This window comes from Phascolarctos cinereus, unplaced genomic scaffold (assembly GCF_003287225.1).
Source record: "Phascolarctos cinereus isolate Bilbo 61053 unplaced genomic scaffold, phaCin_HiC Scaffold_3;HRSCAF=262, whole genome shotgun sequence".
Classification (NCBI taxonomy): Eukaryota; Metazoa; Chordata; class Mammalia; order Diprotodontia; family Phascolarctidae; genus Phascolarctos; species Phascolarctos cinereus.
Window position 1 is genome coordinate 73,083,029 of NW_027555736.1, and position 18,104 is coordinate 73,101,132.

Below are 18,104 nucleotides of genomic sequence, written 5' to 3' on the forward strand. Positions count from 1 at the left end.
TCATGATCCATCCCCTTCGTGCTTGACCTATCTGCCTCCCATCCCTCCCTCAGCCACATGAAATGTGACCAACACATCTGCTTTTATCCAAGCAGCTTAGAAACCAAGGTTTTGTGTGTTTTGTTTGTTGTTGTTGTTTTTTGGCGAGGCAATCGGGGTTAAGTGATTTGGCCAAAGTCTTATAGCTACCTGTCAAGTGTCTGAGGCTGCTTTTGGACTCAGGTCCTCCTGACTCCAGGACCAATGCTCTACCCACTGTGCCACCTATCTGCTCCGGAAACCAAGGTCTCTACCCAATTCATGTAGCCATCTTGTGAAAGTCTGGCAAGAGAAGGAAATCTTTGGCCCGTGAATCAAATCTGGCCCTCAGTTTAAATTTCATTTACCAAGCGTAGAAAGAAGCGAAATAAACCTGATAATAATTCTGGTTTTGGTGGGTCGCTGTGGCTCTCCTATTGAAAATGAAGCCTCTGGAGGTTTGATTGAAAAAAGCTGAAGAGCTATAAACAGCAAACTGCTTTTTCCTAAAAGAGGATTTTCTACTGAGGATTTCTTAGTAATGCACAGTAAGACTCAACAAGACAAAAAATGAGGGGCGGGGAACATAACGTGGAAAAATGAAATGAATCCTAATTTCAGTCGAGCTTTAAAGCACTGTAAAACAGGCAGCCTTGACACTCAACAAAGGTAAAGCAATTAGGCAATTTGGGGATATTACAAGGATTTGATGGCATAGGTGGCTAAACTGATTTGTTTTTAAAACACATTTCTAAAACCTGTCATTTTTGACTTGCATGCAAATTTCAGAATTGCTTCAGAAAGAATAAACCTTTATTTTAAAAAAAACCCTAAACTAAAATCTAAACTGATTCCCCTCACCTGTCCTGTCAGACATGCATCCCTTCCTCTGACCTCATATAGCTTTTTGTACCAATCTTTTGGTGCCTGCACTACACTAGACTCTTAACAATTACTAAGGACTTTCTCAAAGAGCTTTTATTTATATGGGTTTTATCAACTGATATTTATCTCATGAGAAATTAAAACATTATGAAAATGGTTTTGACTTTGCAGACCACCCCCAAAATGGTCTTAGGGACCCCATATATACACATTATTACTGGGAGGGGCCTTAGAAATTATCCTTCCAGCCCCTTCATTTTCCAAATGAAGAAAATGAGGCCCAGAGAAAGACTTACCCAAGGTAATGCAGGATACTTGTGGCAAAGCTGAGATCAGAACTGAAACTTCTGAATTCCTCACTCAAAGCTTTTTCCACTACCCCACCACCACCTCTACAATTAGTTGCATCAATACTAAGAAATCTACCTAAAACTACACTTATGATTAAATATATTATATATTTACATTTTAATGACATGTTATTGAAGTTATAGAAATAAGTAGTTTTTAAACTTTATAACAAAGGGAAGGAAAGGCAAAGCAGTGCTTTGCACAAAGTAGAACTTTAATATATGACTGAATGAATGGGAATTGGCCACATTCTAGATAAAATATTGTATTTGTAGAGTAGAATTTTCTGTTCTCGGTTCACTTTAAAATTTTGTGAGTAAAAGAAATATTTTCCATTTCTTTCTTCACAAATCTAAATTAGGTTGTTTGTTATTTGTGTGATTCTCAATTTATGGTTTGGTTTAGTTTGTTTTTTTCTTATGGCACAGTGACCCTAACCTGAGAAAGCTGGCCTTGGTCCCAACCTCTGGGGTTACAGAGGAGGCACATGCCTGGGAAATAAGGCATTAAATAGACCCTGATTCCATTACCAGCCCAGAGATGACAGCCCTTCTACAAAGACCTACCTACATCACATTAAATATGATGCTTATCCTCCAGACCAAGTTCCTCGAGGTTCCCTGAACTTTTGACTCCTTTTTATGTCTCTCATTTTCTCCGACCTTTGGTCTTCCATTAAAGTTTGGCCATAATGTTCCCCTGATGTGGTAGCTCCGTTTCTGTCTCCTTCTGCAGAGTCTTTTTTAGCATGCTGATTGTTAGTGATACCCAGTTCTTTGTGCCTCATAATTGTGCTAATAGTAGCACCTTGCAGCCCATATTAGGACCCCCCTACACACCTCATTTTCTGCTTTACTAACCCCTCTATTCTCTCCCATTCATCCTGCTTATAGCTTGTTTGTACATAACTATTGGCATCTTGTCTCCCCTATTAGACTGGGTCAGTCTTTTGCTTTTCTTTGTATCTCCAGCACTTAGCACGGTGCCTGACACATAACAGGTGCTTTATAAATGCTTGTTGACTGACTGACTGATTCTGATATTCACAGCTCTCAAACCACTGAAGACCAGCACTTGGTGGAATTGTGAATTTACCAGCATCCTCTCTATTTCAGAGCTTCTCATCCTTTCTTATCTCCCTCCAGTACCTAGAGCTCTCATGCTCACTTTCTGTGGCACTTCTGTTTCCCAGGCAGTGTATGATCTTTTAAACCTTTCTTATTACCCTTCCTCTTACCCCCAATGTGATCAAAATATTTATATCCTATAGTGCTAGCATGGTGTTGGGGAGAGAGAATTGAACTGGCAGTCGGGAGACCTGACTTCTAATCCTGGCTCTGAGACTAATTGGTCCAAATATGGGGCAGCCCTGAGTAAAGATTTTAGCCTTAAAATCAGCCTTAAAACTTCCCTTTCAGGAGCAGCTAGGTGGCACAGTGGATAGAGCACTGGCCCTGGAGGCAGGAGGACCTGAGTTCAAATGCAGCCTCAGACACATAATACTCACTAGCTGTGTGACTCTGGGCAAGTCACTTAACCCCAATTGCCTCACAAAAAAAAAAATCCCTTTGAAAGGGAAATGTACTTACAAATATAGAAGTAGAGATAGATAAATACATATGCACACACACTGACACATATATGTATACATAGATATGTGTGTAGGTACATGCTAAAAAATCAACCCACCTTATAGGGAACACTTTAATGCTGTTGTTTTGTGGCCTGAGGTAAGTCATTTAATCTTTCTGGACTTAGATTTCTTCATCTATTAAATGAAAGGGTTTGTCCTTTCCTCCTCTGCCCTAACTACTGACTTCTCCTGCTTCCTGTAAGTGACTACTGAAATTCTGCTTCCCACAGGAAGTTTTCCCTAACTCCCCTTAATTCTAGTGCCTTTTCTCTGTTAAGTATTTCCTATTTATCCTAGATATAATTTGCTTTGTATATGTATTTGTCTGCATGTTGACTTCCCTTCCCCCATTTAGATTACAAGCTTCTTGAGGGCAAGGACTGACTTTTACCTCTTTTTGCGTCCCCAGCAGTTAGCATAGTGCCTGGCACATAGTAGGTGCTTAATAAATGTTTATTAGAGTAGATTGAGCTAGATAACCTCTAAGGTCCTTTGGAGCTTTCAGATTATGTGTCATCTAGTGATAACTATTTAAATTTATCCAAGCTCATGTGACACAGATAGCATGATATAGTGGATAGAGAGCCAACCAGAAGCCTGCCTATGAAACCTACTGACTGTGTGACTCTGGACAAGGCACTTAACCCCTTGTTGTTCTAAGCAGCAATCTAAGACATCAGGTTTCAGAGAAACCAGCATGATAGAGAAGTCACTGGCTTCTCCTGATAGAGAAGGAGTTTCTAACCCAAGAATTCCCTATACTAATGAAATCAGCAGCCCGGGCCCCATCCCATGTGACAGTAGGTCAGTGTTTCCCTTCCTAGGTAACACGATGACATTTTAGTTTGAGTTTGGGGAGGACAATGCCCTATCCCAAATAAATGACTTTGTAGTGTGAATTCTGACATGATACAGTGAAAATAGCCCTGGAGTTGTAGTTTTAGGACCTCAGTTCAAATCCTCCCTCTCTCAAATAATAATAAAAACAATAGCTTGCATTTATACAGCAATTTAGGGTTTTAGTTTTTTTTTTTTAGTAACTTAAGGTTTTGAAAAAGCTTTCCTCACAACCACCCTGTAAAGTTGCAAATATTAATTTCCTTCTCAATAAAATAAGGATGACAAGACTCAGAAAGGTTACTCCGAGTCACAAAACTAGTAAGCATCAGTGATAAGATCTTAAACCAGCTCTGCTACTAACTAGCTAAATAACTTTGGGCCTAATTTCTCTAGACTTCATCCTTAAATGTAGCCTTGAGGTCCCTTCTAGCACAATTAGGGCTCTTTCATGGTGGGAGCCCACCCGTACATATTTTCAGGGAAGTTTTTTCATAATAAGGTTTATTTGCTGAGTTTACAAGGACCTTCAGTAAGGAATAGCTGAGACACAAGGGCTTCCTCATACACTTATATGAAAAGAGGAAAGTGGCTGAGGCAGTTTGGGGAAAGGATGCACACACACCCACAGAATCCAAAAAAGAAGACAGAAGGCACCATGTAATGTTGCCAGGGCTGTTTGTGTTTCTGCAGAAACATGGATTGAAGGTGTACCTTCGCAACCCCTACTCCTTCACGCCTATGCTGGAAGAAGGAATCCAAGGCAAACCCCCGAGGTCACTTCTACTAGGAACAGACATGGCTGAAACCCAGAAGCAGATTGCCCAATTTTCTCCAAAGGATGCTCAGGTACAGCCTTCTCCCTGCTGGTCTGGAGCTGGGTCTCTGTTGGGAAGAATGGCACTTGGGATTTCTCAGGAACCTTTTGATCTATACATCACAGTGACTTGGACAATCTTAAGAAGTCCATAAATCTTATATCAGGTTACATCAGGTTACATCACACTCCCTGCAAGGACATTCATTCCTACACTATTCTTTCTACCTGGGGCATCAAGTCAAGACCTGCAATGGACAATAAGAGAGAGTGACTGACTGCCTGTATGTAATATAGTAGGAAGAGCAATGGAGTTTGGAAACATAGGTCCAACTCATTAGCTATGTGACCTTGGGAACCTATTTTAACTTCTCTGAGCCTCAACTCGCTTACCTATGTGGTGATTAAAAAGGTTCAAGAGACATAATTTCTGGGTAATTTAATCATTTTATTAATAATGCCAGCATTTTAATAAAAGGTTAGTCATTTGGCCATCTCTCTCTTAAACCAAAGACAATCATGGTGGCAAACTCACATTTTATATATCCTTTGAAAAGTAGGTGTTCCCCAGGGTGGGAATCAATCCTGATTGGTTAACAATTAAAGAGAGAATGAATATTACGATAAGGGGCTGAGAGTGTCATCATGTCACTTTTGGACAGAGAGATGATCTCTATACTCAGACCACCTCCAGCCTTGGGCAATTTAGACAAAAGGATCTGTCTCCATCCAAGTTTGATTGAATGGAATTCACCTTAGACTAGAGATTCCTTGTAAGATTGTGTGGGGTCAGATAGAGAGGGTTCACTCAACCTTCAGAAACTGGGGTCTTGAAAATGGAAAAAGGGGGACTCTGAATCTCCCCCAATTAATAAGCATTTCTCTCATCTATAAAGTGAGTGGATTGGACTACATAATCTCTACAGTACCTTCCCACTCTTAAGGATTTATGATTCTATGAGTCTAAGAGAGGAGTTAAACATGTGACCCAAACCAGATTAAAATGTAATTAGGGAATATTTTAAAAAATAAATAAAATTACAATAAAACATAAATAAGATTACATTTAAAACTAAGTCAACGTATGGCCCACAGGGATCCTCATGTATGGTTTAGTGGCCCCTGTTTCTATTTGAGTTTGACACTACCACTGGTCTAAGGTACCATTTGGTTATTACCAACTGTTAAATAATGAAGTCAAGGTTTCAATGCTTCTCTTCCTACACCCCACGATAACTTCCTATTTTGGACATACCAGCCATCTCTCAGTCCCTGATGAGGTAGAAAATCCTTTCTGTGCTCACAGTAAGCAGACTTCAAATCCACTGGAAGAAAAGGGGAAAACAAGCAAGGCCTGAATGTAATTTCTAACCCACAAGAATAACTGGATTAAAACAAAATGACCCTGATGCAGGTTTTATGAAAGGTTAGTGGGCCAGAGACTGGCTGAAGATCGTGTTTGATCCACTAAACTGTTTCCTTGACCTTGCGCTATAGAATCAGTTGTCTTCAGTTTCCTCAATGTTATAACCAGGATAGAGCAACTAGAGCTTTGTCCTGGGCCAACAAAATTTAACAACACTGGCAGAGCTTTATCAATGCAGAAACAACTGAACGTGGCACCACGTTAGCAAGAAGGCAGGGCCACCAAGATGCCCAAGGTGGAGCAAGTCAAAGTTCCCATGATGGATCAATGGGCTTCTGTAAGTGGCCACTGTACTTTCTAGCCTGGGTGAAAAGCAAGCCATAGTGAAATGACAATATTGAAAAACTAGGGATGATTAGAGGCCAAATGAGTGGGAAATACAAAAACAGAATGAAATATGTAGGGATTACCCACTGACAGTTGAGTCATAGAGCTATATTGTCTTCCTCTTTTTCAGGCTTTTCCCAAATATGAAATGTTCATGAATCGTTTGGCATCAGCCATTGATCTATTGCTGGATTCCTCCCCGGTGGACACAACTGCCTTTCAACATGGCTCCCTGTATCAGAGACTCAAGGCTCTCTTCACACTTAAACCCCTTTTACAAGCAGGTAAGTCCCAAAGGTCACACTGGTGAATGAGCTCTAGAGTTAGAGGATCCTCCCATTGATGTCTGACAGTACCTGTGTGGCCTTGGGCAAATCATTTAACTTCCATGGAGTTTTTTCATCTGTAAAATGAGGACAAGCCAGGTAGCCTCTGAGGTATTTTCCAGCTCTAAACTTATGTTTCTCTGAAGACCTCTGCAAAAGCACTGGGCAAATTTCCATGATGCCTAGAACCTCTAAGACAAGAGCAGGCATTCCTGATTCTCCTATTCCCTGGGAAATTATCAAAAGTATCGATTAGCCTTTAGACCTCCACCAAGCAAATACATACTAGTTCTCTGAAATGGTCTAACTCTGAATCAAGGAATAAATGATTGGACCGTATTAGAGCCAAAAGCATCTAAATGTCCCTCCAACTTCAAAATAAAGCAATAGGATAGAAGTAGGAAAGTTTAAAAGATCAAAGATTCAACTCAGTGTCATGAAGCTTGTTTGTAATGCCAGCTACTGAGCGGTTCAGGCTAATGGATCTCTTGAGCTCAGGAGTCCTGAGCTGCAGTGGGCTGAGCCAACCAAGTGTCCAAACTAAGTTCAGCATTAATATGGTGAGCCTTTGGGAGCATGGCCTGACCAGCGGAATGGGACCCATCAGTAGCCCCTTTACTTCCAGGATAGGGAAGACAAGGAGACTCAGGCTTTAAAATTTTAAAAAAATAAAAACATCAAAGATGCATCTATACTCTTCCAATAGTTCTCTTACTTTCAGAGACTAAGGTCAGAGTTTTTCTTTAGTTTCTTCCACTTCAAGGATCTATACATTCGTTGGTGTAGGCACTCCTTCCATCAGTGTAGACAAAATCCCATGTAACTGAGCAGTCTTTGGACAGTTGCTTTGGCCTGAAAAGTCTTCACACTGTGACCAATCATGCTGAGCTTCACCAAACCTAGGTAGGCTGGTCTTTCGGCAACACATATGGTGAGTCACTGGGTCCATACTTAAAGCCTTTCTAGTTTGGTAGGCCTACTAGAGTTAGTGTTTCACTAGCAAGTCAACAAACATTCATTAAGTGCTTCCGATGTGGGTGCTAGGTAGCATCATAATACATAGCGTGCTGGGTCTGGAGTCAAGAAAACTCATCTTTTTGAGTTCAGATCCAGCCTCAGACACTAGCTGTGTGACCCTGGGCAAGTCGCTTAACCCTGTTTGCCTCAGTTTCCTATCTGTAAAAACAACAACAACAACGTGTCATGCACTGTGCTAAGTGTTGGGTATAGAAAGAAAGACAAAAACACTGTCTACCCCCAAGGAACTCACATTCTAAGGGGACAAGGTGTGTTTGTGTGCAGGAGGGGACATGGGAGATAACATGCAAACCAATTTTATGTGGACATAAGATGTATGTGGTGTAAATGGAAATTAATCTCAGAAGGTATGAATTTGATCTGAGTCTTGAAGGAAACTGGGAAGGAGAGGTGAGGACAGAGAACATTCTAATCATGTGGGACAGCCAACACAAAGGCTCAGGACATAGGGTGCCATATGTGAGGAACAGCAAAGCATCCCCTTTGGAAGGCAGGATCACCCTCACATTAAAATGCAGCATTGGAGTGTGACATTAACAGAGGCCTGTCCACCATATTTGGGGTAATAATGTCTTTTTTCATGTGTTTGTTTGTTTGTTTTTGGTCTTATTTTCTAGGTTTGATTTTAGGAACACAGCTTCCCCAGTATTACCAAGTTATCACTGGCCCAATTACCAAGGTAGGTGATACTTTGGGCCAGAGGGTTCTATTCCCATCAGAACTCTACAGACCTAATCTCCAACTCCCTAATCTGAGCTAGGCACGATAAAAGCATTCTGGGAGAAGTGATTGCCATTAATTCCTCCTTCCTTTTACTGTCCTAGGTGTTAGATGAATGGTTTGAGTCTGAGCCCTTGAAAGCAACTCTTGCCACCGATGCTGTAATTGGAGCCATGATAAGTCCCTATACTCCTGGAAGTGGGTGAGTGAGGGGAACCAATGTTGGTACACAGGGTGGGGGAATTTAATTGTTAGGCAAAACCCTGAAGTAAAATAATATTCCTTTCCTCTCCCTCTTCTCTCCTCTCCCTCTTTTCTCTTCTTCTCCTTCTTCTTTTCCTCTCCACTCTCTCTGTTCTCCCTTCCTTGTTTTAAGGACATCTTCTATGTCAAGGTCCCCAATGCTTTTCTCTGAGAACAGGTTGATAGTCAAATCCATGAGGGGGCAGTCAGACACAATAAATCCTACTGATGTTATTATTACTTAATGAGCCATTACTGCTTCCTAGGATTTAGGTATTTCGGTATGTAGGAGGTGAAAAGAAGGGTACTCTGAAGCAGCGGGTGTTTCCCATGGGAAGCAAGTCTTGACAAAGGATGCTGCGTTGGGGGTTTTCTGAACCTTAAAGTATTTAAGTTAGAAATTCCTGAGGACTGAGGGGAGAGTGGAAACCATAACAGGAGCTATCATCCTTCAGTTAGAATCTGAGGACCACAGAATTTGAGCTGGATGGGGCCTTAGAAATTATCCCGTCCTTGGGGCAGCTAGGTGGTGCAATGGATAGATCACCGGCCCTGAAGTCAGGAGGACCTGAGTTCAAATCCAATCTCAGACTAAACACTTAACACTTACTAGCTGTGTGACCCTGGGCAAGTCACTTAACCCCAATTGCCAATAAATAAATAAATAAATAAATAAATGAATGAAGAAAGAAAGAAAGAAAGAAAGAAAGAAAGAAAGAAAGAAAGAAAGAAAGAAAGAAAGAAAGAAAGAAAGAAAGAAAGAAAGAAAGAAAGAAAAAAAAAAGAAAAAAAGAAAGAAAGAAAGAAAGAAAGAAAGAAAAAAAGAAATTATCCCATCCCGACTAGCTCAGGCTTTGCAATCAAACAGTTGCTTAGGTTATAGTTGTCAGGGCCCTTGGCCTCTAAGAGTATCTACCTGGGAAGGGGGAAAAGGTTAAAAAATAAGTTATCTCAATTGAATTCAATTAAACAAACATTTGTTCAGCACTTACTAGATGCTAGGGGATGCACGGGGTGCTCAAGAGGACTAGCACCTCTGGTGTGAGGGCTTACTAAGTCCTTCTCAGGGCTGCTCATCCATCTTTGGTGTCCACCTGATTCATTCAACTCTTACCTGTGACTCCAAGAAGCTGTAGCTTACACAGCAGCCACACCCCCATAAAACTGTCTTAGCAGACAGGCTAAACCAGGCTGAGGGTAACTGATGGGCCTCAAACCTACTGGTAAGTTAGGGGGATGTTTGCCCCAAACATGTGAAGACTTATCCCAGAGGAATGGCCCGATGAGAACAATTAGTTCCAATGGGCCGTGAAGGTGGCAGAACAGGCACTGTGGAGTAATTAGAGCTTGATTAAACATTGAAGACCCCAAGGTCATCCATTGTATCCCAAGCCATCGCCAGTCATCTTGACTTTTGTCATGCCACTGGACTTCAATGGCTCTGAAAGAGAGAGTGAAGGCTGACAGTTTTGTGCAACTCTGCCTCACTTAAATAAAATTCACTAGCTAGTCAAGACATGACCCTGTGATGTCATTGGTCCTCTTCAAAAATGAAGGACAAACAACAACTGGGTGCTAGGCACTGTTGTGGGCCCTGGAGATGTAAGGACAAAGGTGAAAAACAGCCCCAGACAGCAAAAAGGCTGCATTTTAATGGGGAATATAAACAAATAAACAGATAAGAAAACACCAGTTAATTGGAGGGTAGAGATTATTAATTCCCTGGATTGGTCAGGAAAGGCAGTCAGGAAGGCAATCCCAACTGAAATGTGAGCCTTGAAGGAAGCTAGGGAAAAGAGAGAGGCTTTCCAGGGATGAGCACAGATCCAGAGAAAGAAGCTGGAAAGTTTATGTGAGACTGGCAAGTTGACTGGTTTAATTGGAACTTGGAGTTCATGAAAGGAAATAAGATGAACTGAATCTAAAAACAACCAGACTGGAAAGGGGGTTAAATGCTCCCCTGAAGAGTGTGTGTTTTATCCTAAAGGTAGATTGGAGCCCCTGAAGATTCTTGAGTAGGGGAGTGACACAGTCATGATGACTCAAAATATCTGCCTGTTTTTTACAAATCATGAAGCTTATGTTAAGAAGGTTATTTTTAGTTTGCCTGACTTAGATCCTCTGACCTCTAGGTGTTTCTCATCCTTCTCTTAGTCGATCAGATACTCAAAAGAATCAAACTCTTTTATCTTGATTTGCTAGCCCCAACGTTTACTTCTTTAATACTGATATTCTGCTAGTGGTGCTAGATGGTTATGAGTTATGGAACATGGCAGTTTTGTAGGAATACAAGTTCAAGGAAAACACTCCTGGTAGGTATATGTGGACTGTGGTATATTATCAAGGCTGACTGACACACAAGAAGGGAAGAAGTCCTATAAGATACAGCATGAAAGGCAATATGACTGGAGCATGATGTGGGCCAGTCAAGAAATATGAGAGACAGTTGACATTCCATTGGCATTCCTCAAAGTGATTAAGAGAACCAGAGGAAGGCCTCTTCTGCATTGGATTAATTCTCTATGGAGGATGCCTAGAGATATGCGTATAAGAATTACAGAGACATGAGAAAGGGAGGATGTGCATTAATGGTGAGAGTCCCAATGCTGAAGAGATCACAGATACCTTTAAATAACTCTTGGTAACCCCCCACAGGGACAGCTAGGTGGCACAGCGGATAGAGTGCCAGACCTGGAGTCAGAAAGACCTGAATTTAAATCTGGCCTCAGACATTTACTAGCTGTGTGACCCTGGGCAAGTCACTTAACCTTGTGTGCCTCAGTTTCCTCATCTGTAAAATGAGTTAGAGAAGGAAATAGCAAACCACTCCAGTATCTTTTCCAAGAAAATACCAAATAGTTTCACAAAGAGTCAGACATGACTGAACAACAACAATCTCCCCACTAGGTATGTGCTGTTACACCATGTAATGGGAGGCCTAGAGGGGAAGAGAGGGGCCTGGGGCTATGTAGAAGGTGGCATGGGTGCCCTCTCTCACGTTATTGCAAAGGCAGCAGAAGCACACGGAGCAAACATCTTCATGGAAAAGGTAAGCCATTCCTGATGCCCAACAAACCCCCTAATAACTCTCAATTCATTATTCTGATCATGGCTCATATGAAGGTAGAAATGTCTTGGCATATAGCATACCACTGAACCACTTCAAAGCCAGCTATACAAAGAGTTAGGAAAGGAACTAGGGATTGAAGTATTGACATGGGCAGCATTTGAATGTAGGGGTGATGAAAACTGTAGGCAAAGACTACATGAATCCCAAGTGGAAGCACAGATAAGGGTACCTCTGACCCTTCTAAAAGAACCCCATGGTGGTCCATTCCCCAATACTGATATCCTTACTGGGTGCCAATGGGCCCCCATTCTTTGCCCGTCTTTAGCCTGTGGATAAGGTGCAGGTGAACAGCAATGGGCAGGTCCAGGGAGTTGTCCTAAGGGATGGAACCGAAGTGAGGAGCAAACTGGTGTTGTCCAATGCATCTCCACAGATCACTTTTCTGAAGCTAGCACCCCAGGTGAGAGGCTACGGTGTGTGGGCTGAAGCTGGGGGAAGGGGAGAAGGAAAGAGGAAAAGGGCTGAAAAGTAGGTGGCCACCATTGGAAAAAAAAAACAGCAAATGACAAACTTTGGATAGTTATTACAGGCAAACTCCAGATGCCTCCTGAGTTGGAGTTATACAGCCCCTTCTGATGATACAGGTACCATTCTATCCCTTGTATGTGCCCTGAACATTTTTTCCTCAGAGGAAGGGATAATATGAAATTCAATTCAAGTATTTATTAAGCACTTCTGTGGACCAAGCATTGTGCCAGGCATTGGGTATAGAGACAAAAATGAAACGATCCCTGCTCTCAAGAAGTTTGCATTCTACTGGGCAGATAACAATATGCATACAGAGAAGTATATGCAAAATACATACAAAGCAGGGTGGAGGGTGGGCACGACTACGGAAGATCAAGAAAGGGAACATGGAGAAAAGAGGCCTTGTGTATTTCTTGGGCTTTGGAGGCCTAACTCTGAACATCTCTAGCTCTCCAGTATATAAGCCTCTTAAAATAGTAAGTCAGTCTATCATGCCTACAGCTCACTGTGTGTGTTCTTGTAGGAGCAGCTCCCTGAGGAGTTCCTCAAGAGAATCTCTCAGTTGGACACCCAGTCACCAGTCACCAAGATTAATGGTAGTTGTGATACCCTAGATCACCAGGAAATCAGATAGAAAGCAAGCAACCAAGTCTCTTCCCTCTATGGGATGTTTCCCATTGACATTGCAAACTTTGGTTTCTTAGAGGCTTAGTTGGAGAGTAATGGCTTGGAAGGAGGGGTCTTTTACTAAATTTCTACTCTAATTTATCCCTTATGATTGTAGTGCCTACTCATTTCTGTTAAAGCAGAATCACCGACATTGTCTCCTTTCCCTAGCCTAGCCTCAGGGTCTTGGGAAGTCAAATACTTTTACCCTGATTCTGAGTTCCACTTTCTAGTCTTTTTTTTTTGCCTTCTTGGTGATGCAATCAGGGTTAAGTGACCTGCCCAGGGTCACACAGCTAGTGAGTGTCATGTGTCTGAGGCCAGACTTGAACTCAGGTCCTCCTGACTCCAAGGCTGGAGCTCTATCCACTGAGCCACCTAGCTGCCCCTTTTATTTTCTCAGTGAGGCAACTGGGGTTAAGTGACTTGCCCAGAGTCACACAGCTAGTGTCCACTTTCTAGTCTTATGTGCCCTCTACCCACTGTGGAGGGAAAACCAGTGGGGGAAAGAGTTTGGAAAATTGAGACTGTGGTCTTCTTTAGTACTACTATTCTCTTGGCTCACTTTTGGAAATCCACAGTGGCCATCGACAAGCTGCCCAACTTCCTGGCTGTACCAAATGCCGCCAGTGGTCGACCCCTGCCCCATCACCAGTGTTCCATCCACCTGAGCTGTGAAGATACCCAAGTCCTCCACCAGGCCTTCGAGGATGCCACCAAGGGGATCCCTTCTCACAGGTGGGTCAGGGATTAGGCTGTTTTCCTGAGCAGTCTTCCCTAGGCCCAAATCCAAGGAGAGCCACTTTATATTTTCAATAATTTTATTAAATGGTCTATGACGAACTTAACATTGAAAACAGCTTGTTTTGTAACTGTTTACATTTGAATTAATTAATTTCAACACATAAAGCATTGTAACAACTTTCTAGTCACTTCTAAGTCCTCATTAGGGTTTTTCGTCTATTCATTATCATTTACTTTTCCTCATTTATGAACACAGTCAGCGTGCAGTCCATTTTCCTGGGCTGCTTTTTTTCATTCTGCATTATCTCATAAAAATATCTACAGATTTCTCTGTATTCCTTATAATTGTTGGTATTAATTGCCCTATGGAATTCCATAACATTAATGTACCATTATTTATTTAATCATTCCTCTGTTGGTGGACATTTAGATTATTTTCAGTTGGGGGAGGGGGTGTTTGTAATCATACCTAATGTTGCTTTGAAAACATTTGAACAGAGAGTTCCTGGTTCTGTTTGTTTTTGATAGCACTTGTAGTGCATATTCCCAAGTATAAGGTCAAAGGGTATAATTATTTATATTGTTTTTACAATGTACAGCCAGATTGCCTTTAAGGGAGTCTCTCTAAAAGAATAGCAATTAAGGCCCAATTTGTAATGTAATAAAGTCATTCATTCAATCATTCACTCATCAAACATTAATTAATGTTGTCATTTCTACCAATTTTGCCCTCTATAGCATCTCTCACACCTACCCCCTCCTCTCCTTCCTCACCGCTCCCCCAGTTGCTAGTTCAGTGTTCCTCAAAAACTGCTCAGTATATGGTTTGTATTTGCCCAGGAGCTCACCTATTTGTCTCACCCAATGGAATGTAAACTCCTTGAGGTCTAAAACTGTTTTGTATCTGCCTGTGTATCCCGAGCACTTAGTAATGTACCTGACTCATGGAAGGTGCTTCATGAATGCATATTAACTGATTGATTGTTTAAATTTCTCTTTATAACCTGATTCAAAGTTTTTTTGACTACTGCCATCATCACCATAAATAGGCAGGATAGCACAGTGGAAAAAACAATAGGTTTGTTATCTGTGGACCCAAGTTCAAATCCAGATTTTGTCACCTGCTTTGGGCATGACCTGTGGGCTCCCATGTTCTCATCTGTATGATGAGGCTGTTGGACTAAAAGGCCCTCTTAGCTCCTTTTCAGTTCTGGATCTATGTCCTATAATTATATTTAAGACTTTTAATACCTTGACCTCTTAATTCCCCAACTTCCTTAACTCTGACAGCTCTCATATACCCCACTTCAGTCATAGCACCACCTCCCAGGTCCTGGAGCTCTGAAGCTCCAAACTGTAACTTCAGTCTCCTATCCTTGTACCTTTCCCATTCCCTTACTAAACTGCTCTTTCTCCTAATGGCTCCCAGCCCTCTTCTCTCTTCCATCCACCCTGTCTTTCTTCCTTGCCTCTGGTTTCATTTGCCTCTATAACCACTCGAGCAATTCAGAGATTCATTAGCCACTTTTCTATAATCATCAAACCCTCAGACTCTTTTTCTGTTCCTAACCTGCTAATCCTCAACCCTGGGCAACCCCCCTCCAACCAATTTCTTCCCTCCTGGCCTGAACTGCCAAACATCAATAGAAAAAAAGTCACTGAATTGTACTGATTTCACCCATTATAAATTTATGGTGCATGACTTCAAGTGGACCCTTACAGTTGCTCAGCAATCCTATTCAGCTCTTATTGATTCTTTATATTATTCCCCGCAGCAAGTATTTCAAAGCATTTCTCTTTTCCTCAAGGCCCAACACTCCTCCCCACAATCCTCACCTAGTAAATTACCTAGCTTCCAATTTCATCAAGAAGACTGAGGCTATTTGGTGGGAGCTCCCTCAACCTCCTCCCACCCTACTTCAAAATTTCTCAATATCTTTACCTGTTATCTTCTTCCCTTCTTTCTCAGAGTTTGAAGCATCCCTATTCTTTGTCAAGTCTCTACCCTGTGTCCACGATTGCATCTGCCTTTCCCTTGTCTGGGACGTTTGGGCCTTCTGTCGTCTCCTCTCCAATCTAATCCAGCTCACTCCAATCCAGCCAGAATTTATTAAGTGGCTACTACATGGAAAACACTGTACTGGCTGCTGGGGGCAGAAAGAAAAAATGAGCTTGTATTCCTCTCTTTCTCTCATACATCTTCAGTCATTCCCTCTCCCTCTAACCTGATCTCTATCCATCTTCCTATAAACGTGCTAAGTTCCTGCCCACCCTGAAAAAGTTTTCCCTCTGCCCTTTGACTCTACTAAGCTACCGCCCATGTATCTCTTCCCTTTTACCATCAAACGTCTAGAAATGTAGTCCATTACTTCCTCACCACCCACCTTCTCCTTTACTGCTTGCTACCTGGCTTCCATCTTCACCACTCTATCAAACCTATTTTTAAAAGGTCACCATCGGCCTTCTTATTACCCTCACCAAAGGTTTTTAAATAGCCTTTGTCCTCCAGGACCTCCCTCATAACTTTTGACTCTGTTGACCACTGGGCCATCTCCAGTCATACTGAGGAATATCTAGCCACTGGACCCAGGTGGCTTTGGAGGAGAAAGTGAGGCTGGTGACCTTGCACAACCCTCCCTCACTCAAATCCAAGTCAATTGCAAGTCCTGTCCTCATCTCCCTGGTGTCATGGTCCTCTTCGAGAGCAAAGGACAAACACAACACAACACAACACAACTCTGTTGACCACCCTCCTTCTGAATAAACTTTCTTCTGTTGGTTTCTAAGCAATGTTCTGTTTCTCATTTCACTTCTCTAACCCTGTTTCCTTCAGTGAATTACTCTTCTTTCTCAGCTCTTTGATTCTGATCTTCCTTAAGGTTTTGCCCTTGGTCTTCTCTTGCTACATTCTCTTTCATTTGTTCCTTTGAGTTGATAATCACCTTTACTCAAATGACTCACACATTATTGTCTCCATCCCTGACCTTTCTCCTGAAGGTCAGATGTGACTTTCATTCTGTCCACAGGACATCTCCATATGTATGTCCCAAAAGAATATAAACTTCAATATAGGCCAGACTGGACTTATAATTGCCCTTGGTTTCCTTTAAACCTCAACTCAAGCACCACTTTAAGATGGCTTTTTTGGTTCCCCCCATCGTCAGTCACAGTGTACTGATTTCATACACAACCTCTAGTTAGGAATATGGCACATCCCCCCTCCCAGTACATTGTACGCTCCTTGAGGGAAGGGATTGTCTCGGTTTTGTATTTGTATCTCTCAGTGCCTAGCACATAGTATGAGTTTAACTAATTCTTACTTGCTTACTGATTGATATTTTCCCCAAACCCTAATTGGCAAGATCATTAGCCTAAGCTTTAAACCTTGGCATTATCTTTGATTGTCCCCTTGCCTCCATAAATCCTCTCCATTGTTAAATTCTAATGATTTTAGCTCCCTAATATCTCTGGAATCAGTTCTCCCTTCTCTGTTCTTCCTGAGCTCTGTTGCTGACCTCCTGTTCTAAATGGCCCTTTCTCGTCTCTTGTTCACATCGGTCTATCTATCTTTGTAGATATCTATCTTCTATCTATAGATAGGCTTACCTATAACATCTGTATCTATAGACATAGATAAAGGTCTATAATTATATATGGAGATATAGATATATACATTTCCCCTGCTTCATAGTCAGTGTGGTATAGTGGAAATAGTGTTGGACCGAGCATGCAGAGAAACCTTCATTGGAATCCTGCTTCTGATGCTTCCTAGCTTTGTGACCGTGGGTAAATTTAGTACCCTTACTATCCTAACTGGTAGAATAGGGATTAGTAATAATCATAGTACCTATAGCACAAGATTTGAGGGAGGCTTAAATGAAATAATGTATGGAAGGTGCTTTGTCAACCTTACAATGTGATGTAAACATCAGCTACTCTTATTATTATAGCAACATCCCTTTTGAACCTAACCACCTACTTCCCTTTTAGTAACGATAATGAGAATAATAACTAATAACATGTATATAAAGTTTGCAAAGCATTTTACATGCCTTATTTCATTTGAGCCTCACAACACTAATCCCTATGTCTCTTCCTGCAAGATGCACACACATACACACACGCACAGACCTTTCTTGGTACCATAGATTTAGATCACAAAGGAACTTTAAAAATAATCTGATCTAACAGCCTCATATTTACAGAAGAGGAAACTGAAGCTTGGAGTGGTTAATGTCAAATTCCTATCACTCACACTTGTTTTTCCTTCATGTAATGGGTTGCTGCCATATTCCCCACCCCACCCCAAAATAAAAGAGATGAGGGGGAAATTCTTTTAACATTTCTTTAAAATAATTTTTGTTTTTCTATCACTTCCATTTCTAAATGTATTGTTCTCTACTTCCCTGCCCAGACAGTCACTCTTTGTAACAAAAAAAAAAAGGAAGAGAAAAAGGGCAGATCAGCAAAACCAA

At 41.6% G+C, this 18,104-nt stretch overlaps 1 protein-coding gene across 1 annotated transcript in view; it reads left to right on the forward strand.

Annotated features, from left to right (window-relative positions):
- PYROXD2 (pyridine nucleotide-disulphide oxidoreductase domain 2) overlaps nucleotides 1-18,104 on the forward strand; it is a 38,643-nt gene that overhangs the window by 13,619 nt on the left and 6,920 nt on the right. Inside the window, exons 5-12 of the mRNA XM_020996753.1 lie at nucleotides 4,418-4,573; nucleotides 6,425-6,578; nucleotides 8,276-8,337; nucleotides 8,483-8,580; nucleotides 11,529-11,670; nucleotides 12,017-12,151; nucleotides 12,743-12,815; nucleotides 13,467-13,623. Of these exons, the coding sequence (XP_020852412.1) occupies nucleotides 4,418-4,573; nucleotides 6,425-6,578; nucleotides 8,276-8,337; nucleotides 8,483-8,580; nucleotides 11,529-11,670; nucleotides 12,017-12,151; nucleotides 12,743-12,815; nucleotides 13,467-13,623 (977 nt within the window). The remainder of the gene's footprint in view (nucleotides 1-4,417; nucleotides 4,574-6,424; nucleotides 6,579-8,275; nucleotides 8,338-8,482; nucleotides 8,581-11,528; nucleotides 11,671-12,016; nucleotides 12,152-12,742; nucleotides 12,816-13,466; nucleotides 13,624-18,104) is intronic.